The sequence below is a fragment of the Mirounga angustirostris genome, unplaced genomic scaffold, assembly GCF_029215605.1.
Source record: "Mirounga angustirostris isolate CCGP_5_RB_7025 unplaced genomic scaffold, mMirAng1.0.hap1 SCAF_4, whole genome shotgun sequence".
In the NCBI taxonomy this organism is placed as follows: Eukaryota; Metazoa; Chordata; class Mammalia; order Carnivora; family Phocidae; genus Mirounga; species Mirounga angustirostris.
The window spans coordinates 562629-589823 of NW_026991712.1; the positions used below are offsets into that span (position 1 = coordinate 562629).

Here is a 27195-nt window from a genome sequence, read left to right on the forward strand (position 1 = left end):
CACCCCCAAGGAGGCCATCATGGCCCAGACCTCCAGCCCCGTTCGGAGACCCACGTGCCCTGGGCCCCTCCTCACCCCGCACCCCCGCCCACCTCACCCCCTGGGGGGTGGCGGGAGGAAACAGACTCGGGAGGCCACAGTGTAGAGTCTGTCATTTATAGGTCTCTGCCAGTCTCGTCCGTCCGTCTGTCTCTGTATGTGTGTATCTCTACCGAAGGGGTGAGGGGGACTCATGTAAAAATCCAAAATACAATCCTGACTGAGCACCCGCAGTGCTGGTCAGTCCCAGTGAGGCTGTAACACCTCAAGCAAGCCGTGGCACGCAGGGCTGAGGCCCTCACTGCCGACCGGGGTCCACACCTAGCCCCTCAGCCAGCCTTCCTCCTGGGGCCTCTAGGAGACAGTGGGGTCCTTGGCTTTGGGGGGCTCAGAGCCCGTCAGTAGGGAGATGGTGGGGTCATCTGTGTAGTCGTCCCCCTCCGAGAAGTAGGACCCCTCCCCCAGCTCGAAGAGCACGGGCAGGTCGCTGCTTCCCATGTCCACGGAGCCCGGGTCCACCAAGAACAGGGGTTGCGCCGTGTAATGCACCAGCTGCTTCCCTGGGGGTGGGGACTGGGTCAGGGCACCGGCGGGGGCGGGGGGGGGGGACGCTGGGGCGGGGCGGGGCAGGGGCTCGGGGCTCGGCTCACCTGAGTCGGGGGTGCTGTTCTCTGCCTCAAGGGGCCTGGGCGGCTCCTGGGGAGAGAGGAGCTCCTGGATCTGCTGGGGCAGGAGGGGGCAGAGTGAGGGCTCCCCTCGCCGCCCCCCACCCCCACTCCCCCGCCGGCCCTGCCCCGCCTACGCACGCTGGCCAGGCTGCTGTCAAGGTCGGGCAGGCTCATGTCGGGCACGGTCACCGAGGGGCTGAACAGCTGCAGGAGGGGAGGGCAGTCAGGCTGTGCCCGTGGGCTGGGAGCAGGGTGGGGGTGGGGAGGCACTCACATCCAGCAGGGCGCTTGTGTCCACGCTGAAGCCGTGGCTTGTCAGCATGGTCTGCAGGTTGTCCAGGTTGGAGTCCATGGCGTCCAAGTGGTCACTGAGTTCAGTCCTAGCCAGAGTGGGTGGGGCAGGTCAAGTGGAGCTCCAGGCACCCCCAGCCAGATGCCCTCCTGCCGGCGCTCACATGCACCAGCCAGGGGGGCTGCCCTCAGCTAGAGCCCAGCCCGCTGGGGCCCCGTCGCGCACCCGGTGTGGGCCCAGGGGACGTGCGTGCCGGCCGGTCCTGTCACTGTGAGGCCCAGTGAGGCCTCTGGCAGCACTTGGGGCTGGGCCAAGATGGCAGGGGGGCCCAGGAGGGGTTTAGTGCTCAGGACGGGCTGGGGGCAGTTCTTCAGGCTTGACAAGGTCTTGCCTTCACGCTGGAAGACGGCAGGGATGGGGAGAGGGAACCGTGAGCAGGGTGCGGAGGGCTGGTCTCTGCCCTGGGTCTGGAGACAGTGGCCAAGAAGGCCCCGGGCCACCTGGCGGATCTGTGCCACTGGAGGGGTGGCCTGGCCGGCTCTGGGAGGTGTCCACGGGGCCCCGCCCCGCCCTGAGGGGAAGCTGGTCAGCACAGCAGCCAGGACGCTGGCTGCCCCGGTAGCAGTTGCCAGGCTGGGAGGCCCAGCTCTGTCCGTCAGTGACCTGGGGCACTGGCTTGGGCCCCAGAGCCTGGGGTAGGGGGGAGGGCTGCTCCCTGTTGCAGAGGGCCCGGGACGCCTGTTCACCAGGCAGGGCCAAGTGCTCATGGCCAGGCCAGGGTCTGGTCCGAGGCTGGGGAGGGGCCTGAGCTCTGGCGGAGCCCTCCTCCCTCCCCAGTGGGGACGGCGCTAACCCTGGCTGGACTCGGCCATGCAGAGAGGAGGGGCAGGGGAAGAGGCGGGCGACCCCAGACATCTGTGGAGCGCGAGCCAAACTGCAAGATACAAAGACAAGAGCCCCCCGATTGCAGGTGGGGGCCGGGTGGACTCCGTGCCCCCCGCCCTTGCTCGCCTGGCCTCTGGGGCAAGCCCTCTGCTGGGCAGCAGGACAGGGGCAGTGGCCAGAGTGGCTCAGAGAGCAGGTGGGACAGGCCTGCGAGGCCACACACCCTTGGCTCCTGAGGCAGTGGGGACGTGGGACAAGCAAGCTCTGAGCTCAGGGCCAGGTCCGCTGGCGTCTCCCCCGGCAACCCGTGTCCACAGCCTGACGACCCCTTGTACCAGCCCCTCGAGGATGGTCCTGGCTAGAGGCCTGGCTGTGCTTCCAGGCGCCGCAGTGCAGGTGGGTGGGGTGGCACTCACTTGTCCAGGCAGGCTACGCTGAGGCACTTCTCAGGGGCCGAGGCAGGTGGGGGCGAGGGTGAGGGGTGGCGGCCCCCTGCGTCCGTGAGGGGTGTGGCCGGGGTGGTGGGGGCAGGCTCGCTTTCCCGCAGGATGGAGTCAATGAGGGCGGTTGGGGACAGGGGTATCTCCACGACAGAGGACGGGTGTCCAGGACTGGCCTCCTCCACCCGAGGGCTCCGAGGAGGGCTGGGGGGCTCCTCCTTGACGCGTACCAGGGGGCTGCTGGAGAGGGGCCTGCGCACACGGGGAGCACACACCTCAGTAGCCGCCTCTGTGGGCCCCCCCTTCTCCTGACTGTTGGATGACGTGGCCCCCACCTCTCGTCTACGCTTCCTCCCGGGGAGGCCAAGGGGCTGCTGGGGGCCAGTTCGGTGATGTCGGAGATGATGGGTCCGGAGCTGGCCACGGCGTCTGGGGAGTAGAGGCTGGAGCTGCTGTAGGCCGGGGAGGGAGCCTGCCATCGAAGGGAGGTGACCTGTGTGGCAGGACCGCCCGGGCCGCCCTGCCGCACCGCCCGGGCCCGCCCTGCCGACCGCGTGCTCACCGAGTAGGGGCCCGAGCCGTGGATGTGCTCCAGGGAGTACTGCCGGCCATACTTGGGCATGGAATGTGCCGAACTGCCGTCGTTCAGCATCAGGGGGCTGTGGGGGGAGAGGCGGGGTCAGGGCCCTCCCCCCGGCCTCGGCAGCCCGGCCTCAGCCAACAGGAGACAGGCTGGCCCGGGGCCCTGTGCTGAGGGACAGGCTCCCCCCACGCCTCACATTTTCCTCTTCACCCCCAGGATCCGGTTCGACTGCACCAGCGAGATGAGGAACTGGATGAGCTGTGGGCGGAAAGGCACAGTCAGCCGGGCCGAGGGTGGGACCCAGCTGGCGCCCCCCGGGCCCGCGGGCGCACCTTGTTGACGACCTTCTGCTGCTGGGCGTGCTTCTGCCGCAGGCTGGCCACCTCCCGCCACAGGGCCTCGTTCTCGCTGGAACACACCGGGCGGGGTCAGACGCCCCGTGCCCCCTCCCCCGCCCCGGGCAGGGCTCGCTGGCACCGCGGCCCCTCTGTGCTCTGCCTAGCCCCGGGGGGACATACAGACGCAGCAGGTGGGGCGCCAGTTGGGAGAGGCTCCTAAGGGAACTTAGGCAGAACACAGGGCTGGGCACGCTGAGGTGGCAGACCCTTGAGTGTCCGCCCTCCAACCCCGAGCCGTCTCTGCCCCAAATGAACACAAGGAGAGGAGGGAAGGCCAGGGGCGCAGTGCAGCCCAGCTCTTCAGGGGGTCATCCCATGCCTCTGGGGGGCTCGGAGCCCCTCACCAGGACTGGAAATGGCTGACAGGTGACTTCAGGGGGTGGAAAGGGCCACCTGAGCACCATCTTCCCAACGGGGCAAGCTAGGGCTGTGATCAGGCCATGGCCAGCCCCCTGAACGTCTCACTGACATGGAACTGACCCCCTTGGCCTCACCTTGAGAGGTACCGATGTCCTGGGAGCCCATGCTCACCTAGCCCCCATCTCCAGGGGTCATACAGTTAGTGGCTTCTGCCTGACCCCAAAGTGAGGGCAGCCAGAGCCCAGGAGCCTCTTCCATGACCCTGGAGTCATGAGGCCCTGCCCCGAGGGGATCTGAGGCCACATGAAGCTGAGCTGAGGGTAGCCACCCTAGGCTGTGGTTTCTGAGGTCCCCAGGGCCCCCAAGTGCATCGGAAAAGGCCCAAGCCAGCCTTCTTCGGGGTCCTGGTTGAGGACAGGAGCACAGGGCTGGTTATGTGGCCAAACGTGCCCGAGGGGTGGTGGGGACCAGCGGGAGAGCCAGCACCATGAGGGCCATGAAGACCCTGTCACCCTGGCCCGCAGGGTGCACACGCGGGAGGCAGTGGGAGGAGCCCAGCTCTGCCTGTTGGGACAGGACACGGGTCGGACCCTGTCTCCCAGGAAGTGAGCACAAGTCCAAACCTAATTCTACATTTGGAGAGCACAAGGCCTGGGTGCCTGTCACAAACCGTGGGAGGCGGGGCTGGTGGGAAGAGGCCCCAGGAGGCAGTGGCCAGCGACCAGGCCTGCCCTGCTCCTGCCTGCTCCTTCCTCAGGCTGCCTCCGCGGGGGCCCCTCATCCCTCCATCTCCCTGCCCAGATGCCCCCGCAGCACTCGCTGCATGGAACCTACTGCTTCATGGCCAGGAGTTTGGAGTCCATGCTCTCCTGCTTCCCCTTCATGAGCTGCACATCCGTGAGCAGCTTGGTGACACTGTCCTGGCGAATCTTTATGTCCTCATTCTTCAGCGTGGATACCTGGGTTCCCAGGGGGAACAGTCACTGAGATGCACCCCCCCTCCCCGGGACACAGTGCCAAGGCCAAGGGGCTGGCGGTCTGGAGAGGGGCCTTCACTGTGGTGGCTGATGGGGGAACGGGCAAGGGGAGTCCAAGACACACAAGCAGGGAGGGGAGGGCCCATCAGGAAAAGGACTTGGCGTAGCGAGGCCAGGCCAGCAGGCCGCCGCTGAGCTGCCCTCAGCAGTGGATAGGCCCGGCAGGACAGTAAGTGGACGCTGCGTCCCCGCACAGCCTGGAGGAAGGTCTGAGGCAGAGAGAGGGAGGCTGGCTACTCACACTGGTCACTTTCCTCTTGATGTTCTCAAGGAGCTGCTCCTGGCCACGCAGGAAGCATGGGTGCTGGAACTCAGTGTCGTCCCTCTCTGGCTTGACCAAGCCACCCTGCTCAATGTGGACCACCTTCCGGAAGCCGTCTGCATATGGCGGGGTGGGGGCCACTCTGCCTCAGGGCTGAGGACCAGACCCCCAACGACAGCCCAGCCAATGCCCCGCTGAGGGGCATCAGAGGGTCCCAGAGGAGAGCTCGGCCTGGAGCGGCTCTGGTCCCACCACCGCTGGCAGCCGCTGGGTCTAAGGGAGACCCCACATCCCCAGATGACGAGCCCTCCCCACCACGTGGCTGTGTCCGGCTGGGGCTTCACCAACTCTTCCCTGAGGACTCTGGGCTCAGGCCTGCTGGCCGCTGGCCGCCCAGCTACGAGAAGCTGCGGCTGCATCCTTCACCGCAGTGGCACAGAGCCTCTGTGGAGGCGGCCCTCCATCCCTGCCCCGCACGCCGGGAGGGCTGGGTACTCACACATGTTGAGCTGCCGCACGAAGCTGGCCATGTTGTTGTGCTTGAAGTACTTGGGCAGCACCTCCTTGGCAAACTGGCCCTGGTCAAACACGTGGAAGCTGTTCCCGCTCTGCTGGGAGACACGCCACCGAGTCACACGCTGCCAGCGAGGGAGACGCTGCCGCCGAGAGGTGGGCAACCCCCATGCCTGCCCCCTCGGCAGGGGGGGACGCCCGTGACCATCAGCCACATGGGCCTGGTGCCTCTGCCCCGTTGGAAAGTCCTGCTCCAGGCTTCCAGAGGCTCCCCAAACACACAGCATTCCAGACCCAGTTTTTAGGGATCTTGTTTTCGCCTTACCACCAAACTCTCCCCAAGAGCAGCTAAGACCCCAGAGTGAGGCAGCCAAGAGAAGGGGAGCCTGACTTGAGTCACTCTGGAGGGAAACACACGGTTGTGTTCAGAACCGCAAGTCCGCTCCTCGGTGGGTGTCTGAGACCCCCAACAGAGTGGCTACACTACTCTTCCTCCATCTCCTTTCTGACCTAAACCAGGAGCTACCAGGAGGGTCAGGGTCCTGGAGCAGGGACAGAGTGGTGAGGGGAGCTGGGGCGGGGGGTGAGAGTCTACGAGAGACACCGGGCACGGCTTCCCCAGTCAGAGAGGGCACTAGAGGTAAGGAGCGCGAGAAGCCAGAGAGGATCCCCCAGGTGCCCGAGGAGAGCTGGAGGCTGGCCAGCCCACGTGTGCGTGCATGTGAAGACAAGCTCGGACAGAAGCATGCGAGGGGTGCAGAGGGTGGAGGAAGGACCTCTGGAGACTCTCCTCCAAAGCAGCGGTAAGAAAACTGGCAAAAATGTTAGAGTGCACTTTTCCAGAACGCTGAAAATCAGTCAAAGGGCTATAGCAACATGGGGGGCATTTACTCAAGAACAATGGTTCCCTGGCAGTAAGATCCGAGAGCGCTGTGGGAGTCTGACTTGCCCTACTCCCGCCTCCCCTCCTGCAGCCATGAAAACCAGCAGCTGAAATCACAGAACCCTGGCACCCTGGCAGCCACTGGGGTGACGACAGGGCTGGGGCTTCTTCAAGGCCCCACTCTCAGAGAATTCCTATTTTACTGGTCTGACAGCTCCCTTTGCCACTGGCAAAGCTGTCTTTGCTTGATTTGACCCCAAACTCTCCCAGTATAAAAAGCCTTTTCCCTGGGGATGTTTGTTGATAACACCAAAAGAGGACTTTAAAACTTTGTGGCTGTCTAAGGCAGAGGATAACAGTTAAGGCAAAAAACAAGCTAACCAGAAAACTTAAAAGAAAGAGCTGGGGAGGGGCGCCTGGGTGGCTCAGTTGTTAAGCATCCTGCTTTCAGCTCAGGTCATGATCCCAGGGTCCTGGGATCAAGCCCCGCATCGGGCTCCCTGCTTGGCGGGAAGCCTGCTTCTCCCTCTCCCACTCCTCCTGCTTGTGTTCCCTCTCTTGCTGTGTCTCTGTCAAATAAATAAATAAAATCTTAAAAAAATAAAATAAAATAAAATGAAAGAGCTGGGGAATGAGATATCGAGAGGGGTTTTGAAAAGCTCCAAAATATTCCTGGGAACCCAGAAGTCACATGCATGTGCAGGGCTCTGTGGAGAATCAGGATAAGACCTGAAAAGGCCCTAAGCTTGCACCTCTGGCTGACTTCAAGGCTCTGCATCAGCACCAAACAGAGGATGAAATAGAGGCACCACTGCCTGGCTGAGTGCTGAAGGCGTACCCCGATGCATACACAGAGCCCCCAGCAAAAAATGGTGCAGTTATGGGTTCCAGGCATTAAAGGAAATTTCTGTCCCCTTCACTACCTGATTACGACGCTAACCAAGGAAAGACTTCAGTGGTCACAAACAACGAAGACCATAAATTGTCCAGAAATAGTTCAGAAAAGTCATGAGACAAATAAATACCAACAACTACAAGAAAGAGCAATTGCCCTGGGGAGGAGGGAGGAGCTGATGTTCAGAACCTAACATATACCACCTTATTTTAACTGAAAGTCCAATTTTCTTTCTTTCTTTTTTTTTTTTAAGATTTTATTTATTTATTTGACAGAGAGACAATGAGAGAGAGAGCACATGAGAGGGGGGAGGGCCAGAGGGAGAAGCAGACTCCCCGCCGAGCAGGGAGCCCGATGGGGGACTCGATCCAGGGACTCCAGGATCATGACCTGAGCCGAAGGCAGTCGCTTAACCAACTGAGCCACCCAGGCGCCCTGGAAGTCCAATTTTCAATAAAAAAGAGACATGCAAAGAAAAAAGGCCTGGCCTATATACTGGAAAAAAAAGCAATCAGTTGAAACCATCCCTAAGGAAGCTTAGAAGTTGGGTTTATTATACAAAGACTTTATATCAGCTATTTCAAATGTGTTCAAAGACCAAAATGAAACTGCATCTAAAGAAATATAGGAAAGCATGAAAATATCTCATAAAATAACAAATATCAATAAAGATAAAAATCATAAAAGTGAACCAAATCAGAATTGTGGAGTTAGGAAGTATAATAACTCACACATAAAACTCACTAGAGGGGCTTGAGAGCAGATCTGAGCACAGACAAGAAGGAATCAGCAAATATGAGGATAGGTCAATTGAGATTATCCAGTCTGAGGAACAGAGAGAGAAAACAGTGAAGAAAAATGGACAGAGTCTCAGAGACTGTGGGTTACTACCAAACACTGGCTTATGCATAATGGGAGTCCCAGCAGGAGAGGAGAGAACAGAAGGAATAATGTCTAAAAACTCCCCAAATTTGATGAAAAATGTCCAGGAAGCCAAACAAACTCCAAGCAGGATAAACTCAAAGAGAGTCACATCTAGATACTTCATAATCAACCCGCAGGATGAAAAGACCCAGAGAGAATTTTGAAAGCAACAGGGAGAACAGACTCATCATGTACAAGGGAGCCTTAATAAGATTAATAGCTGATTTCTCATCAGAAACCATGGAGGCCAGAAGGCAGTGGGATGACATTTAAAGGGGCTGAAAGAAAAAAACCTGTCAACCAAGAATTCTATATCCAGCAAAAGCACCCTTTGAAAATGAAGGAGCAATTTCCCCTTCTGGGATGTCAAGTGTGAGGAGATCTACTGAACCACTCCCAAGTGAAACAAACAAAGCTTATTTAAATCATTTAAAGTCTCTGGAAATTATCCTAAAAGCATACAACAAATAAGAATATTTATTTAAGAAAACCTACTGGGGCACCTGGGTGGCTCAGTCATTAAGCGTCTGCCTTTGGCTCAGGTCATGACCCTGGGGTCCTGGGATCGGGCCCTGCATTGGGCTCCCTGCTCAGCAGGAAGCCTGCTTCTCCCTCTCCCACTCCCCCTGCTTGTGTTCCCTCTCTCGTTGTATCTCTGTCAAATAAATAAAGAAAATCTAAAAAAACAAAATGAAAAGAAAACCTACTAAAACTATGTAGGAATACTGAGCCTGCAGCATCTGAGCCACAAGCTGTCCCCCCCCCCCCACTCCAGTTCACTTTGACTGATGCTACACTCTGGGAGGGCATGGTCAGGAAGATGGGGGTCCCTTTCCCCTCTGTTTCCAATCAAGGCTTACTGTATCTCACTGAGAAGGGAAGGCCACCCAGCATTTCTCATCCTGTCCAGGTCAACAGGCTAAATTCCTGGTGATTGCAACCAAGAGGTTGGTTGGGGGGGGGGGGGAGTTTGCCCCTATCCATATAATGCACGCTGTACCCCAGGCTTGGCAGGCTGAGTGTACTGAGCCCCTGACTGCCGTCCCCCCAGCTAGCATGTAGGGTAGAGCATCCATGCTGAGAGAGTCAAGCTGGGAAGACAAGAGGCCACTGCCCTGCCCAGTGCCTGGAGTAGTGCCTCAGAGAGTTCCCCAGGAGAGAGGCAGTCCAAAGGAAAGAGAGCTCTGAAGGTCTCCCCAAGCAAACTCACTTTATGTGAAACAAAGTGTAGAAAAGTTCAAGTCTAAGGCTGCTCTTGAAAACAGTAGCACCTCTATATTAAGAATAACAAGCTCGAGGGGCGCCTGGGTGACTCAGTTGGTTGCGTGCCTGCCTTTGGCTCAGGTCATGATCTCAGGATCCTGGGATTGAGTCCTGCATCAGGTTCCCTGCTCAGCGAGAAGTCTGCTTCTCCCTCTGCCTGTGCTCCGCCCCCAACCCCCACTCATGCGCTCTTTCAAAAAAAAAAAAAAATCTTAAAAAGAAAAAAAAAAAGAGTAACAAGCTCAAGGGGCACCTGGGTGACTCAGTTGGTTGAGCATCCATCTGACTCTTGATTTTGGCTCAGATCATGATCACAGGGTCGTGGAATTGAGCCCCACATCCAGCTCCATTCTCAGTGGGGAGTCTGCTTGAGATTCTCTCTCCCTCTGTCCCTCCCCAGCTCCCATGCACACACTCCCTCCCTCTCTCAGGTAAATAAATCTTAAAAAAACCCAAAACACAAAACAAAAAAACCCAGTAACAGGCTCAACCACAGCCAGTTTGTTCACACAGGAAAGAGACAGCTGAGAGCCCTCCCAAGTCAGAACAAACCTCAGACCTTAAAGGCCGCCACTGCTTGAATGTAATTGGACAAGACTGTTCAACAATCTGTGCCCTGGGGCACTGTCAAAACCAACAGAACAGTCAGGCAGTAATTATAGAACCTACAGTCTGGGTGTAATACCCTATGAGGCAGTGAACTAACACAGCACGCAAAGAGAGGAAACAGACCTCACTAACATAACCTACAAGCCAGCAAAAACCAAAAACAAGCACAGGAGTGGCTGGGTGGGGTGGGCATCCAGAAGTACTGCATTGCCTAAAATGTACTTTTTCAACAAAATGAGACATGTAAAGAAATAGCAAAGTATGACCCACGCACAAGGGAAAAGAGAAAAACAATCACAGAAACAGCCTGTGAGAAACAAGACGTCAGATTTAACCAAGACTTCAAAGAATACATTATAAATATGTTTAGAGAGTCAAGGAAATCATAGTCAAGGAAGATGAGGTGACAGTGCCTCAGCAAAGGGACAGTAACAGTAAAAAAAAAAAAAACAGTAATCACAAAGCAGAGTCAGACAAAAACTCCAAAGTTCAACGGTACGATAACGAAAATGAGAAATTTACTAGAAGGGCTCAACAGCAAATGTGAACTGGCAGAAGAAAGAATCAGCAAATTTGACAATGGACTGATAGAGATTATGAAAGCAGAAGAACAGAGAGAAAACAGTAAAGAAAAAATGAAAGGAGCCTCAAAAACACGTGGGACATCTTTAGCTGCACCAACATATATGTAAATGGAGTACCATAAAGAGAAAGGAATGGAACAAACATTCAAAGAAATAAGGCCTGAAAACTTCCCAAATTTGCTTTTAAAAAAATCCATAAATATGGTATGCCATTCCATTTACTTAGGTCAACTTTGCTTTCTTTCATGAGTGTTTTTACAATTCTATAGTTTTGACATACAGATCCCTGCATGTTTTACCAGACTTCTCTTTAAGTACTCTTCCCCCCAACCCCGAACAGCTGTAAATGATGTTTTAAAAAATATCAATTTCCTATCTTTCATCAGAAATGTAATTGATTGGGCACCTGGGTGGTTCAGTCGATTAAGTGTCTGCCTTCGGCTCAGGTCACGATCCCAGGGTCCTGGGATGGAGCCCCACATCATGCTCCCTGCTCATTGGAGAGTCTGCTTCTCCCTCTACTCCATCCCCCTGCTTGTGCTCTCTAATAAATGAAATCTTAAAAAAAAAAAGAAAAAAAAGGAAATGCGATTGATTGGGGAACCTAGGTGACTCAGTTGGTTAGGTGACTGCTTTTGGCTCAGGTCATGGTCCCAGAGTCCTGGGATCAAGCCCCACATCAGGTTCCCTGCTCAGCAGTGAGTCTGCTTCTCCCTCTCCCTCTGCCCCTCTCCCTGCTCATGCTCTCTCTCAATAAAATCTTAAAAAAAAAAATGCAATTTATTTTTGTGTGTTGACCTTGTATCTAGTGACCTTGCAAAACTCATTGTTTAGTTCTAGGAATATTTTTTAAAAAAATTTTAAAGAATATTTTATTTATTTATTTGACAGAGAGAGAGAGAGCACAAGTGGTGGAAGCAGCAGAGGGAGAGGGAGAAGCAGGCTCCCTGCATGTGGGGCTCGATCCCAGGACCCTGGGATCATGACCTGAGCCGAAGGTAGATGCTTAACTGAGTCACCCAGTCGCTCCTTTAATTTTTAGAAATTAAAAATTTTTTTTGAGAGTATGCATGTGTGAGCGGGGGGGTGGGGAGGTGGGGGGGCGGGTAGGGGTAGGGTCAGAGGGGAGAGGGAGAGACTCTTAAGCAGTCACCAAGCCCAGCCTGGAGCCCAACACAGGGCTTAATCTCACAACCCTGAGATCATGACCTGAGACAAAATCAAGAGTTGGATACTTAACCAACTGAGCCATCCAGGCCACCCCTAGTTCTGGGATTATTTTTGTAGATTTCTTGGGACTTTCTATGTAGACAATCATGCTATCTCTGATTAAGGTCGGCTTTATTTCTTCCTCTCCAATATATATTCCTTTAATTTCTTTCTCTTGTCTTCAAGTACTGGACAGGCCTTCTGGTACAATGTTGACTAGAACTGGGGAAAATAGACACTGTGCCTTGTTCTGATCTTAGGGGAAAAGCATTCAGCCTCTCCTACCATTAAGCATGACGTTAGGTGTAGGTTTCTTTGTAGACCCTTTTGTATCAGGCTGAAAAAGTCCCCACTATTCCTAGTTTCCTGAGGATTTTTTTTTTTTTTTTACAAACATATTTTGTCAAATGCTTTTTCTGCAAATAATATGTTCATGTGGTTTTTCTTCTTTAGGTTGTTAACACAGTGAATTATACTGACTTGATTTTAAAATCTTGAACCACCCTTGCATTTCTGGAATAAGTTCCATATGTTGTGACATTACTTTTTAAATATATATTGCTAGATTTGCTCATATTTTATTATGAAAGATACTGGTCTGTTGTTTTCTCGGACTGTTTTTGTCTGACTTTTTAAGTTTATTTAGTTTTAAGTAATCTCTACACCCAATGAGGGGTGTACCAGCGCTGTTATTTGTGATCACTAGCATTCAACAGATGTGATGGTATTTGAGGACGGGTTACAAAAGCTACCTGGGGCTCTTGCTCTCTTGGATCCCTCGCTCTGAGAGAAGCAGGCTGACCTGCTGTAGGCAGCCCTAAGGAGAGGCTCACGTGGTGAGGAATGAAAGTCTCTTGCCAAAAGCTACTTGCCACAAAACACTTGAGTGAACTTGGAGGCAGGTCTCTCTTCAGTCGTCTTGACATGATTGCAACCTCAATGAGAGACCTTGAATCAGAATCAGTCTGTGACTCTCAGAAACTGTGAGGTTTGTTGTTTTACCAGTTAAGTCTTGAGATATTTGGTTACACAGCAATAAGCAATACAAGCACTAAATATTTTGTGTGTGTTTTAAAGATTTATTTATTGGGCGCCTGGTGGCTCAGTTGGTTAAGCGACTGCCTTCGGCTCAGGTCATGATCCCGGAGTCCCGGGATCGAGTCCCGCATCGGGCTCCCTGCTCAGCAGGGAGTCTGCTTCTCCCTCTGACCCTCCCTCCTCTCGTGTGCTCTCTCTATCTCATTCTCTCTCTCAAATAAATAAATAAAATCTTTAAAAAAAAAATAAAGATTTATTTATTTATTTTAGCAGGGGGCGGGGGCAGAGGGAGAGGGAGAGCATCCCAAGCAGACTCCTCGCTAAGCGCAGAGCCCGACGTGGGGCTCAATCTCATGACCCTGAGATCATGACCTGAACTGAGATCAAGAGTCAGGTGCTCAACCAACTGAGCCACCCAGGAGCCTCTTTGTGTGTGTTTTTTTGAAGCTATTGTAAATATTTACATTTTCAACAGTTCATTGCTAGTGTGTAGAAATAGAACTGGTTTTTGTATACTAATGCTGAATCCTGTGGCCTCACTAAACTCATTTATTAGTTCTAGTAACTTTTTTTGGTAGATTCCTTGGGACTAAGTCAGTGACAATGTTTTCTATAAATGCAGACATTCTGACATCTCACCTTCCAATTTTTTGGTCTTTTATTTACTTGTTTGTCGTATTACTTGACCAGGGGATTATACAATTTGTTTTGTTTTGTTTTTTTTCATTGCATTTATTTATTTTTATTTTTATTTTTTGGAATTACACAATTTGTTAAAGAGAAGTGCTAAAAGCAGACATCCTGGACTTCTTTTCCATTGTTGGGGAGAAGTACCTGCTTTGTCCCCATTAAGTACAATGCCAGTTGTAGGTTTTTGCAGGTGCTTTTTTTTTTTTTTCTTTCTATTTTATTTATTTATTTGCGAGAGAGAATGAGAGACAGAGAGCACGAGAGGGAGGAGGGTCAGAGGGAGAAGCAGACTCCCGGCTAAGCAGGGAGCCCGAGGCGGGACTCGATCCCGGGACTCCAGGATCATGACCTGAGCCGAAGGCAGTTGCTTAACCGACTGAGCCACCCAGGCGCCCTTGCAGGTGCTTTTTATTGGACTGAGGAATCGCCCTTACTAGTCTGCTGAGCTGTTATCATAAAGTGGATGTTACGTTTGCCAGTGTTTCTCCTTACTCCATTGAGATGGTCATGTGGTTCTTCTTCTATGTCCGCTGACGTGGTAAGTTACACTGAGTTCTGAATGCTGACCAGACTCCCATCTATGGAACTCCCTTCCGGGCTCAAGCATCAGAGTTGCTGAGGAGAAGGCAGCATTGTTCTGTCTATGTCCCTCTGTGCAATTCCCTTTCTTTTTCGGGCTGCTTTTAAGATTTTCTCTTCATCACCTGCTTTTAGCAACTTGATGGTGATATGCCCTGGTATGCTTTTTGTGCTTATCCTCCTTGGAAAGTCTTTTTTTTTTCCCCTAAAGATTTTATTTATTCATCTGACAGAGAGAGACACAGCGAGAGAGGGAACACAAGCAGGGGGAGTGGGAGAGGGAGAAGCAGGCTTCCCGCGGAGCAGGGAGCCCAATGTGGGGCTCGATCCCAGGACCCTGGGATCATGACCTGAGCCGAAGGCAGACGCTTAATGACTGAGCCACCCAGGTGCCTCATCCTTGGAAAGTCTTATAAGTCTTGGATCTGTGGGTTCATAGCTTTCCAAAAACTTGGACGGTTATGTCTAAGCATTCCCTCCCCCTTTATTCTTGAAGTTCGCTTGTGTGTCAGGCTGTGTGATATCGTCCCCATGAGGCTCTGCTCACTGTTTCCAGTCTGGTTTTCTCTGGACATCACTATGAATAGTTTCTATGGTTACTCTAGTTCAGTGATCTTTTCTTCTGCAGTATCTAATCTGTTAATCCCCTGCAGTGACTTATACAAATAAGCTTTGGATTTTAGAGTAACTTTAGGTTTACAGAAAAGTTGGGAAGATAGTACAGAGTTCTCATATACCCTGCACACTATTATTAACATTGTGTACTTGTCGCAAGTAATGAATCAATATACAGGTCTCCCCTGCTATCTGAAAGTAGAGTGTTCCCAAGAAATCTTTTGTAAGCCGAAATTCGTAAAGCAAAAAATTACCGCTAATTAATATGGAAAAATCTAGAGTAGTCACAGACCCCAAAAATAATCTTTCAGTTAGCTAAAACAGGTACTAATGTAGGTCTTTTTTAAAGCAAGATGGCATAACATGAACTTTCAAAAAAAGGGGCATGCCTGTACCTTATTATTAACTAAAGTTCCTATTTTATTCAGATTTCCTTAGTTTTTATCTTCTGTCCTTCTGTCCCAGGACATCATCCAAGGGATTATGTTACATTTAGTTATTATGTCTCCTTACATTCCCCTTGGCTGGGACAGTCTCTTAGACTTTCCTGGTTTCTCTTGACCTTGACAGTTTTGAGGAGTACTTGTCCGGTATTTTGTAGAATGTCACTCAATTTGGATTTGTCCTGTGTCTTTTCCTCATGACTAGTTGAGGTTATATAAGTTTTTGGAGGAAGACCACAGAGGTTAAGTGCCCTTCTCATGTCATGGCAAGGACGCACAATCTGAGGCCATGTCTATCAGGTGTCCCCACTGTAGTTGCCCCCCCCCCCACTCTGTTGCTTCTTGGAAGAAAGTCACTATGTGTAGTCCACATATACAGGTGAGGAGATATGTGATGCCTCCCTGAAGGGGGATCTACACAAACAATGTGGAATTCTTCTGCATGGGAAACTTGTTCCATTGACATTTTATTCTCTGTCTTCATGGGTTTGCTTTACTTCTTTGAGCACTCGGAATATTTTTACAATTGTTTTAATGTCTTTGTTGGCTAGTTCCCATCACCCCTGGGAACACTGCTATGACTCTCCCCTTCTTTGTCATAGGACACACTCTCCTGCCAATTGGCTCACCTGTTAGTTTTGATAGGGCTCTGGACACGAGGGTTTTTATGTTGTGTCTAGGTTTTGTGATCTTCCTCCTGAGAGTGTTTTGTGTGGATCAGCCTGATCCTTTTACGGCTTTTCTTCAAATTCGATTACATTGTGTTTGGGGCAGATTTTCTTAATTCAGTCCCACTTCCAAGCTGTAGCTCTTTTAGTCTCTGCTGAATGCTCTGCATGTTCAATGTGGTTCCTCCAAATTGGCTGGGAGAACTCAGGTAATTCACGGCCCTGTGTGAGCTCTCCTCAATAGCTGTTCCTTTTCTAGAAGGTTCTCAGGCTGGCTTCATAGGTCTCATCCTATGGGCAGGTGGAACCAATACTCTGCTGAAGACCCAAAGGGGCTCATGTGCAGACTCCTGGAGCTCTTTCCTGGTACAGCTCCCTTCCCTGGTACCACATCTTGCAAACTCTAGCTGCCTTGGCTTTTCCAAAGTCTGGGCTGTTAGTTTGAAAACCGCCTCCAGGAAGAAAGCCTGGGCACCTGTGTGGCTTACCTGTCCTTCCTGTTTTCCAATCCTGAACATTGTTCAAGGGTTAAGCCCACAATGACTGTGTCCTACAAGCCCTACCTTAAGGGCCATCAGGAGTTTCAAAGGTTTCCTGGTGAATCCATCACAGAACACCATGTTCCATCTCCCTGCCTGATGATTCAAGACCCCTCCTTCTCTGCTACCTCTGGGGAATTCCTGGAGGTGGTCTTAGCTTTTCCTTGGGTATAATCAAAGCCTGTGATTAGAAGCATGGAAGCAGCAGGGAGAAGTGTGTGCCCAGCTGCTGGCTGGTGAGCAATGCCCTAATCCTGAGATGCACTTCTCTTTCCTTCTCTCCTTCCTTCCTTTTCTTTCTCTCTTTCTTTCTATTTAAAGTGAACTCTACACCCAGCATGGGGCTCGAACTCACAGCCTCGAGACCAAGAGTTGCACTCTCTACCCACTGAGCCAGCCAGGTGCCCTGAGATGCACTTTTTTTTTTTTTTTTAAGATTTTATTTATTTGCGAGAGAGAGAATGAGAGACAGAGAGCATGAGAGGGAGGAGGGTCAGAGGGAGAAGCAGACTCCCTGCCGAGCAGGACTCGATCCCGGGACTTCAGGATCACGACCTGAGCCGAAGGCAGTCGCCCAACCGACTGAGCCGCCCAGGCGCCCCTGAGATGCACTTCTTAGTAACTGCCAAGTCTGACTGTGAATTTGGAGCCTCTGGCCTTATTTTTGACGGCACTAGGAATAATCTAAAACGAATCTAAATTCTGCAGGCATGTATGCTTTTGTAGAGAGGATCTCTGTCTTTGAGTATTTTCTCAAAGGCTCCGTGACCCCAAAGGGTTAATAACCACTGTATTCCATGAGGGGGACCATCTGCACTATCTACCCAGAACACTTCGGTCCCCCAAATGTCAACCCGAAGACTAGTCTGGCACGATGTGCCCTGGTCTCCTGTCTGGCTGGCCGACCCTCTCTGGGGTCCAGGGACACGGGCATTTGGGGCGGTAGGTGTGTGGCTGGAGCCATGTGGCCACAGCAGCTGAGAAATCCAGGCTGCAGAGGGAGGTGACAGGACGTGTGAGGCTGGTCGAGAAATGGAGGGTCACTTAGGTCCTCCTCCCCCGTCCTAGTTTTGTCCTTATCTGAGTGTGAGACCTTCGGCACCGTCATGTCCTGTTCTTCTTTCTGCTTAAGTTAGCTTATGTTAGTTCCTGCAACACAAGCACCCAACACAGTCCTCCTCATCTCTGGCCGCCGGCGTCCTGCACTCTGATCTCCAGGCCAGGGAACACGTGCAGGCCGGTGCCTCTGCTCACTCTGGCTTTCCGGCTCAAGAACGGAGGGGTCTGTGGTGGCAGCTGCTGTCCTCCTTTCACGGAAGACAGCCCCCCCCCTCCGAGGGAGAGGGCGCCTTGAAGCCAGAGCTGCAGGCTCCAGGGCCTATGGAGTGTGAGGACTCTGGCCTGGCCCCCATATCATACCCGATGGGAGCTCTTTGCACATTCCAGAGTGGGTCTATCCCACTGCCCCCTTCCAGGTCCTCGAATAAAGGATTCTGAGCACACACGGGTCCTGTGGGGTCAGGCGCGCACGGCTATGCTCCGGGCATCTACCTTCCCCCCACCCCCACCCCCACCCCCACCCCCAAGGAGGCCATCATGGCCCAGACCTCCAGCCCCGTTCGGAGACCCACATGCCCTGGGCCCCTCCTCACCCCGCACCCCCGCCCACCTCACCCCCTGGGGGGTGGCGGGAGGAAACAGACTCAGGAGGCCACAGTGTAGAGTCTGTCGTTTATAGGTCTCTGCCAGTCTCGTCCGTCCGTCTGTCTCTGTATGTGTGTATCTCTACCGAAGGGGTGAGGGGGACTCATGTAAAAATCCAAAATACAATCCTGACTGAGCACCCGCAGTGCTGGTCAGTCCCAGTGAGGCCAGGGTCTAACTAAGAAAACAGGTAGGGCAGGGCCAGCGTCTCGACCCTGTGGGCATGGGTGGGTGGGGGTCTCCTGCTGCCACCAGGAAATACAGAGTGCCTGGCAAAGACGGTCAGGGAGCAACAGCTGGTCTTCATCAGAAAGATGCTGGATTCAGGTCTGGTTTAACCAATCTCCAGCTTTTTTTGTTAAGTTTCCTGATGTTTTTGAGACTCAGTTTTCTCTTCTATTCTTCTTCTTCTTCTTTTTTTTTTTTTTTTAAGAGATTTTATTCATCCATCCATGAGAGACACAGAGAGAGAGGCAGAGGGAGAAACAAGCTCCCTACTGAGCAGGGAGCCCGACGTGGGACTCAATCCCAGGACCCCGGGATCATGACTGGAGCTGAAGGCAGACACTTAATGACCGAGCCACCAGGCGCCCAAAACTCAGTTTTCTTATCTACAAAATGGCCAACTGTCCCCTCCTTGCATGGCTGTGGATGGAGGAGAATTGATACTCTTGTGCAAGCGAGGTCTGAGGAAGCACAGCCGGGCTACCGTGTGGTGGCCGCAGCCATCTACGTCAGGGAGGCCCTGCAGCATGCCGTCCAGCCTGCCGCTGGGAGCAGTAGCCTGCGGTGCTCCTTCAGCATTTTGGCTCAACGGACAGATCCCTAAAGGCAGGATCCAGAGGGCCTGCTGGGTCCTGGCAGCTGTCTGAGAACGAGCTCAGCAGGCTTGGGGGGTGCCTCACCTGGCTCTCAGTGTCTGGGGAGGAGGAGTGTCCCTGCCTGTCAAGGGAGCTCTGGAAATGGTCCATAGCCAGCTCTGAGTGTACAGGGGCGACCGTGGCCTGATTCACGGACAGTCCCAGTGGGTGTGGGAGGCACAGGCTGTAGGGCAGGAGAGCTGAGGCACACCCCAGGCTGCGCTCATGGTGGCCAAGTTCCCTCTCTGCAGCATCTCTAAAGACCCTTGCTTACCCAGCTGAGATGCCATGCCCAGTGCATCTTTAACTGTATCAGGATTTGAGGGTGAGTAAGCCAACGTAATCCTCTGGGGCAGTGACCTGTGGTCTGTCCCTCAGGCTGGGCAGAGGAAGCTCAACGCTGTCCAGACCTGACCCCACTGGCCGGAGGGTTTCTGGGACTGGACCCCTTCCCTCACCTTACTCAGCCTTGAGAGTCAGCCACCATACCTCTGACTGCCCCTTGTCCCCTAGGTCAAACGTGGTGAGTTTCTCTTGGTACAACTGTGAGAAAACTTCCAACACAAAGGGAAGACACCAAAAGCAAGGACATCAGAGCTCTCCAAGGCCTCTGAGAGCCAGACTCTGGGCCACAAGTCTGCAGAAGACCCTGTGTGGACTTTTGTGGTAGAGGCCACAGGTACAGGACCATCTCCTGACCCCGAGCCAGGCAGTTCCCCAGGCCCCTGCCCAGCCTGGAAAGGGCTTCCTTCCACTACTGAGTTACTGTTTGGTTTCTGTATTCATTGTTAGTGCCAGCCCCTACCACTATGTCCCGCTTGACCTGCATATAGACCAGGAAGGATCAAATACTCATGCTCCAGCCGGTTCCCCATCTCCCTTTCCCCTGACCCGATTCCCATCCCCCCAACGCCAACAGGATTCAAAGGCAGCCACTATAAGTGAGAGCTGTCACAGGCCTGATCATTCCTGTTCAAAGGCCTTGCCAGAACATAGAACACAGGCTGCAGGTCCTGGAGAGTAAGCTGGTGACACTTCACCCACATGCCTCACAATCTTTAAGCAGAAAAAGCAAGCAGATTAAGGGGCACCCTAGCAGGTGGGATGGATCACCCTAGCAGGATTAGACTTGGAATATTTCCCAGGGCATCTCTGATGCCCCTCCCCAATCTGGGTTTAAGAGTGTTTCCTGGAAGTTAGGGGAAGGAAAAAGAGGAAGAAGGAAGATAAAGGAAAACAGAAATGTGGGGTCACTTCCTTTGGTCAGAAAAATTCGAGGTCTGGAAAGAGGGGATGGTGGTAACACGGCAGCTTGTAGGAAAGCATGTTTCTCCTTTTCAGGGCCCTTGCCTGTCATCAGAGAAAACAGGTAGTGCACTGAGGAATGGAGTGCCCACACATGCAAGTCACGGAAACCAATACAAAGTGTCTCCAATAAGAACGCTGCATGATACCTAGTCTCTTTATTCCCAGTCTTCAGGCAGAGCAGCGCTTGAGCAAGCAGACAACCCAAGAGTCAGCTTCAACCTAAACATTTCATCATTCCTAACGGCTTAAGAGCATGAAAGGAAGTGCTTAGCAAAGTCTGAGAAACCCAGCGTCTTGGCCCTCAAGAGGTCGAGCATATTTGGAGGCACCCAGAGGCTCTGGACCAGGGTGGCCTTTCTTCAGGGCACCCATTTGCCAGCCCTGGGGTATGGCTCTGGCCTTCGCCAGACACGACATCCCAGGATGGGAACAGCAGATTCCGATCTTCAGCTCCAGACACACGCTCTGATTTACCTCTGCAAAACCGGAGCTGTCCGGTCTTGCAGGGTCAAACCTGGTAAACAAGCCTGCTGCCAGGCAACAGAAGACAGGGACCTGAATAAAGACGCCCTGTGAGGAACGAAAAACAAAGCGGCTCTAGGGAAACCCAGCTCCAGTACCTCTGGGCATGGGTTCGAGATCAGCTTGAACTTCACGGCGTTTTACTTTCTGTTTTCGTTCCTTTCCCCTTTGCACTAGAGCAACGCCCTCCAATGCACGCGCCACGTCCTAATTTTCCACGAATAGCTGCCGACCACACCACCCTGGTAGCTCACTTGATAAAATACAGACGGGCACCTGGGCACAAGGATCGCAGCGAGACCGGGTACCGCTCTACGGGCCGACACGCTCCCGCGATCGCCCGACAGTTAGCGACGACCGGAGGAGAGGCCCTTCCTCCCCAGCCCGGGCACCCTTGGCGTGGCGGGAGCCGACAGAGCGAGCCCCGCACGCTTTTCCCGCGAGCCCTGAGCCTGAGCCCCCGCCTCCCCACACCCCACCCCTCACGGGGCCTGGCCCCGGCCCCTCACCGGGCTCCAGCAGATAAGAGCGTCGGTGTCCGGGTCGCTCACGAGGGTCCACAGCTTGGTCAGGAAGGCCGGGACGTTGCTGGGCCCCGCCGCGCCGGGGCCCACGGGCAGGTCCATAGCGGGCTAGGCGGGGAGAGGCGGAGGTGACGACCGCGAAATGGGGCCTCGGGCCGGGCTAGCGCTGCCGACGCGCCTGCCGCCGGGGTAGCACCGCCGCCGCCGCCGGCTGCGCACACACGGCCCCGCGGCCTAGCATGGCCGCAGCCATCTTGCGACGGGCGCGCTCCCGCCGGCGCCACCCGCCCGCGTCGCCCGGGCGCGCGTACGTCCGCCCCGCCCCGCCCCAGCGCCCGCCCCGCCCCAGCGCCCGCCCCGCCCCAGCGCCCGCCCCGCCCCCAGCGCCCGCCCCGCCCCGCCCCCAGCGCCCGCCCCCTCCCGCGCTTCTGCCGCCGCGCGCTTGCGCGTGCTGGACCCGCCCCACCAATCGGGCCGGGAAGGGCGGGCCGGGCCGCGCCCCCTGACCCCGCAGGCCCCGCCCCGTTCCCACGCGGCCTGCGCTGCCGGAAGTGGCGGCGCGGTCGGGACCGGCCGGGTAGCATGGCGGGCGCGCGGGGCGCGGGGCGTGCAGCGGCGACGGCGGCGCGGCCCGGGAAGCCGCCGCGGGGGCCGGAGCCGGAGCCGGAGCCGGAGCCGGAGGAGGTGACGGGGGAGCGGGTCCGAGCGGCGGGGTCGGGCGGCGGGCCCGGGGCCGCACGTGGTGGCTCGTCGGCCCACCGCGAGGCCACCCGGCGCGCGGCGGGCCTGGGAACGTGCGGAGGAGGGGTCGCCTGTCCTGTGCGGCCTGGGCAGGGAGCACCCCTTGCGCAGGGCCGGCTGGAGGGGGAGGCGGAGGAGGGAGAGCTGGGCAGGAGCGGTGGCATCCTGTGCGGCAGCCCTGAAACCCTCTGGATCGTGCATCCTCCCGTCGCACGGGTCTGCGCGCGCTCCCCCAGTGAGTACGTACGTATTTACGCGCTGGGGCCCGTCAGGCATATTCCAAAAGTGCGGAAGACAGGCGACTGAACGAACCCGGGGCTCACCGCCTGGGACGTGTGTTAAGTGGACGGACGGCCACGCCGGCCGCGATGTCAGTGCGTCCGGGCTGTAGAAGGTCCTGGCAGCACGTGCAGCCGGGCGCCTCTCGGCGGACTCTCGCCTGCGGGCCAGCCCCTTCTGCACAAAGTGCAGGCTGCCCAGCTGGGTGAGAGAGTTGCGAGCTATTGGAAAACAGTGAAATCCAGGATTCCGTACTCAGAAGTTTCCTAGAAGTCTGCAATTTCTTGTTCGTGTTTAGACGGCAGTGACGGGGTTCACCCGCTGTGCATTGTGTCCTGTAGAGAGAGGGGTGAGATGGTATCTGGTAAGCAGGGCTCTGCTCAGGAAAAGCTGGGGCCCTACCCGAGGAGGGGACGAGTGGGTATATACTTGTTTTTAAGTCAGATCTGTATCATTTTTGTCACTGTTCAGCCCACCTTTACAACTTACTGATCAACTGTTGGTCTCCATCTAGTTGGATACCGAGGCTTCTCTTGCAGAGAGAAAAGCCCCTCCATGGTCCTGTACCTCTGCTGGCCCCAGCTTCTGCCCCAGTGCCCTCATAGCTCTGGGGTTTGCCAGCGTGGGATGCGGAGGGTGGAGAGCCTGGGTTGGAAATGTGATGGGAACTGAACTCTAAGAAAGAGATGTTGTCCTTGAAAAGCCCTTCCCTTGTGAGATGCAAGAAATTCAATGTCCCTTCCGAGGGCAGGTGGCCATCCTGTCAGTGGAGGTGGACAGTGAGGAAGGTTCTGCCCGGGTTGGGTGGATGGTTTTGGTGGAGACAGAAGCTTGTGACCTGAGGGCTTTGGCCTTGGAGGCTGACCACACAGAGCCATGGGTCATCAGGGTGCCTGTGGGGTGGTGGGTGGCCTGGGGGTGTGGTCGTCATCAACACTGTGCTCCTTGCAGCCTTCTCTCGCCTGTGCTCCTGCTCCCAGCCTCCAGGATGGCAGTGATTCTGGCCTGTCTGAAAGCGAGGAGAGTGTGTTCTCAGGCCTGGAAGATTCCGGCAGCGACAGTAGTGAAGATGACCCAGCCGAGAGAGAGGATGGGGTCAGCAGTGATGAGGGCCCCAGCGGAATGGAGAAGACCACTGGGCAGCAGGTGCAGGTGGGTGAGCGAGGAGCCTGCCAGTAGGCTGTCCTCTCCAGATGAAGATGGCCAGGAAAGAAAGTGACTGCCAGGTCTTAGGCTCTCTGGGGGGCTGTCCCCACACTGCTTTCTCCCAAGTTTCCTTGGGAACCCCAAGGCCCACATCCTTCCTCTGATGCACCTGTGGGCACATTTGGCACCAAGTGGAACACTTGATTAGAGCTGGAGTGCTCTGAGCTCTTGGGGGTTGTTTTTCAACCACAGTTATGTGCTCTGTTCTCAGGAACTCCAAAAATCCACATGCCTGGGCCTCTTCAGGTGATTCTGATGTCACCTCTCCATGGAACTCAGCCCACTTTCAGTTGTAGGCTGGGTTTCTTGCGGGCAAAGCCTGAGGTAGGGATTCATGTGCAAGGGACTGCCTGGTGGGGAGCTCACAGGACACACAGGGAGCCACCCGAACACCTGAGCCTGATTCCAGGGAGCCTGGCTGGGTGAGGCTTTGGCCTGTACCTGTCCCTGTGATGATGGGGAAGGGTGCACTTCCCCCTTGTCTTAAGTGAGAAAAATGAGAGAAAAGCTTAATTTAATTAAGATACAGTATTTGCTCTTTGGAATGTTTTATTTATTTATCTATTAAAAGATTTTATTTGACAGAGAGAGGGAGAGAGACAGCGAGAGAGGGAACACAAGCAGTGGGAGTGGGAAAGGGAGAAGCAGGCTTCCCAAGGAGCAGGGAGCCTGACGGGCTCGATCCCAGGACCCTGGGATCATGACCTGAGCCGAAGGCTCACCTGAGCCACCTGGGCCACCTGGGCACCCCTAGAATGTTTTAGAAAGTAGTTCATAACTATTTGTATTTCCAATGGGTCTGGTGTTCTGAAGGTTATGACCTTGAGTCATACAGAAATCTAGTCCCATAATAGAAACCAAAAAGCCATGCTTGTTTGATCTGTTTCCTAGGAAGAAAGGATTTAAAGTCAGATTTAAACCTTTTTTTCCTTTTTTTTAAGATTATTTATTTGAGAAAGAGCAGGGGGGAGGAGCAGAGGGAGAAGCAGACTCTCTGCAGAGCAGGGAGCCCTATGCAGGACTTGATCCCAGGACCCTGGGACCACGACCCAAGCCGAAGGCAGACACTTAACTAACTGAGCCACCCAGGTACTGAGATTTAAACCTTCTACCCATTCAAGCTTTAGTCCTAATGCTGGTGTGCATAGAGAGATGATGTACGAACTGTATTGACTGTGGTTTGTAGGATGATGGGCAACTGAACTGTTTTTCCTCCTTTTTTTTAACTTTTTAAAATTACAAAATGTACCTTCCTTGACAAAAATTAAATCTTTCATCAACACTACTCAGTAAAGAGTGGAAGTTCTTCCTCAAGACCAATGCTCCAATTGGTGACCACCGCTAATAATCATCTTTCCACGTCATTGCTCCTTTTACAATTAAGGATCCACACATTTATTTACTTATTTATTTTTAAGTAGGCTCCACGGGACGCCTGGGTGGCTCAGTCAGTGAAGCATCTGCCTTCGGCTCAGGTTTTGATCCCGGGGTCCTGGGATCGAGTCCTGCATCGGGCTCCCTGCTCAGCGGGAAGCCTGCTTCTCCCTCGCCGTGCCCCCTGCTTGTGCTCGCTTGCTCTCTCTCTGACAAATAAAATCTTTAAATAAATAAATTAATAAAATAAAAAAAATTAATAAAATAAAATAAAATAAATAAAGCTCCAGCATGGAGCCCAAGGCAGAGCTTAAACTCATGACTGTGAGATCAAGACTTGAACCAAGATCGAGAGTCACTTAACGACTGAGCCACCCAGGAGCCCCTAATTTTTTTTATTTTGAAAAGGGGTTTTTATCCTTTTTTAGAAATAAAATTTTAAAAATAATTTTTAAATTAATTTTTTACAGAGAGAGAGAGCGTGAGCGTGTATGTGCCCGTGAGCATGTACGTGCACCTGAGCAGGAGGGGCAGAGAGAGACTCTTAAGCAGTTTCCCTGCTGAGCATGGAGCCCGATAAGGGGCTTGATCCCATGACCCTGAGATCATGGCCTGAGCCGAATTCAGGAGTTGGATGCTCAACCAACTGAGTCACCTAGGTGCCCCTAAAAATAATTTTTAAAAATTAAATCACTTTTGGGGCACCTGGCTGACTCGGTAGGTAAAGCATGTGACTCTTGATCTCTGGGTCATGAGTTCAAGCCCTGTGTTGGGCATGGAGCCTACTTAAAAAAAGTTTAAATAACTTTTTAAATAAAAATGTTCTATTTGTGGTGCCTGGGTGTCTCTGTCAGTTAAGCATCCGGCTCTTGATTTTGGTTCAGGTCGTGATCTCAGGGTCGTGGGGGCGAGCCCTCTGCTGGGCGTGGAGCCTGCTTAAGAGTCTCTCCCTCTCCCTCTGCCCCTCCCCCACTTAAAAATTTTTTTTTTTTTAAGATTTTATTTATTTATTTGACAGAGAGAGAGACACAGCGAGAGAGGGAACACAAGCAGGGGGAGTGGGAGAGGGAGAAGCAGGCTTCCCGCCGAGCAGAGAGCGCGATGCGGGGCTCGATCCCAGGACCCTGGGATCATGACCTGAGCGGAAGGCAGACGCTTAACGACTGAGCCACCCAGGCGCCCCTTTAAAAAATTTCTACTTAAATTCTCTAAGCTAGGTAACGTGTGCAAGTATGTCAAGTGGCTGGCGCGTGGAGTCTGGTGGAGGGGCACCATTGTGGGCGTGGCCACGCTCCCTCCCTCTGAGCGGCTGGGCTGGTGCTCGTCGCCTGGGCTCTCCGTCCAGTGCTGTGCCCGCGGAGCTGTGTGTTCTCTGCAAGGCCACCTTCTCGGGTCTGCTTGCTGGCGCATTCAGCGGGGACTGAAGCCCTCCCTTCTCCAGCCTTCAGTCTAGGGAAGCTGGCTCTGGCCGCCTGGATGGGACCAGTTCTCAGAGGGGGGTGAGGCTGTCTCTGGCTCCACCGCAGCCCGATCCGCGCCCCGGCTTGAAGCCAGGACCACGGCCCCCCCAGTGTGCGCTGTGCTGGGGCAGCCTCAGCCTCCTGCCCTGCTTGGGGCTTCACGCCTCTGGCTTTATTGTGCTCTAATTGAGGGGTACAGGTGGCCCCTGTTGGAGTATTTTGTGTTCCAAAGCACAGTTGTCATTTTACTAGGCTTGAATTTCTCTAGGCCAAGAGAGGGGATTGAGGTGGAGGGAGGGGTTCTCAGTCCTTAGTGGAAATCTCCCCATCTCCCCTTTTTTCCACCTGTTCCCCCACAGCCGTCACACTCCTCCATTTGGTTGAGCTGGCTCCCCACTCCACCTCGTGTGCTCACTCACTCTTTGCAGCCGTCTTAGGGGGGCTGCTTCTGCAAGTGGAAGTGCTAACTTCCCAGGGACCCACTTTGGCTTCTGTGGCCACAGAAAATGCCCAGCTACTCTTCCTCCCATTCCTGTGCCTCCTTTCTGGGGCCTGGTTCTTACCAGGCCGCCGACCGGCACCACGCTATGGGGCTTTCCCCTAACTTCTCGGCCACTATGTGCTCCTGCCACTCTTCCTTCCGCATTCTGTCCACCTTAACCTGTGTCAAGGCTTCCACCACTTCCAAGGATGGGCGAGCCACCCCCCACTCCCGGCCACCCTGCTGCACGCGCCCAAAGGGCACCCCGCCTCCCCGTGGGGCTGCGTGCTGACGTCACCCCGCCTCCCCATGGGGCTTTG

The 27195-nt window shown here is 54.0% G+C and overlaps 2 protein-coding genes and 1 long non-coding RNA gene across 13 annotated transcripts in view; 2 read left to right on the plus strand and 1 right to left on the minus strand.

Annotated features, from left to right (window-relative positions):
* Positions 1–142: 142 nt before the first annotated feature.
* HSF1 (heat shock transcription factor 1) lies at positions 143–21636 on the minus strand. 10 transcript variants are annotated; one of them, XM_045895686.3, is made up of 14 exons: positions 21320–21634; positions 5464–5572; positions 4944–5080; positions 4500–4624; positions 3240–3315; positions 3104–3165; positions 2887–2983; positions 2660–2796; positions 2301–2576; positions 1853–1933; positions 982–1087; positions 846–911; positions 690–762; positions 143–599 (listed from the first exon to the last, which is right to left on the minus strand). In XM_045895686.3, the coding sequence occupies exons 1-14, from the start codon at positions 21434–21436 to the stop codon at positions 394–396; spliced, it is 1668 nt and encodes a 555-aa protein (XP_045751642.1). In that variant the 5' UTR covers positions 21437–21634; the 3' UTR covers positions 143–393. The 10 variants fall into 10 exon arrangements, with proteins under 10 accessions (XP_045751642.1, XP_054368378.1, XP_054368377.1 ...); XM_054512403.2 differs by having other exon boundaries at positions 690–759; positions 5464–5575; XM_054512402.2 differs by having other exon boundaries at positions 5464–5575.
* On the plus strand, positions 19168–20452 carry LOC135364049 (uncharacterized). The gene is made up of 3 exons (XR_010410466.1): positions 19168–19305; positions 19494–19659; positions 20322–20452. It is a non-coding gene; the product is annotated as an uncharacterized LOC135364049 (long non-coding RNA).
* Positions 21637–21859: 223 nt separating the features above from the next.
* The window catches only part of BOP1 (BOP1 ribosomal biogenesis factor), a 32301-nt gene continuing 26965 nt past the window's right edge, over positions 21860–27195 (plus strand). For both annotated transcript variants that reach the window (XM_064587709.1, XM_045895694.3), the window contains exons 1-2: positions 21860–22018; positions 23306–23506. In XM_064587709.1, the coding sequence (XP_064443779.1) occupies positions 21917–22018; positions 23306–23506 (303 nt within the window). In that variant the 5' untranslated portion in view covers positions 21860–21916. The remainder of the gene's footprint in view (positions 22019–23305; positions 23507–27195) is intronic.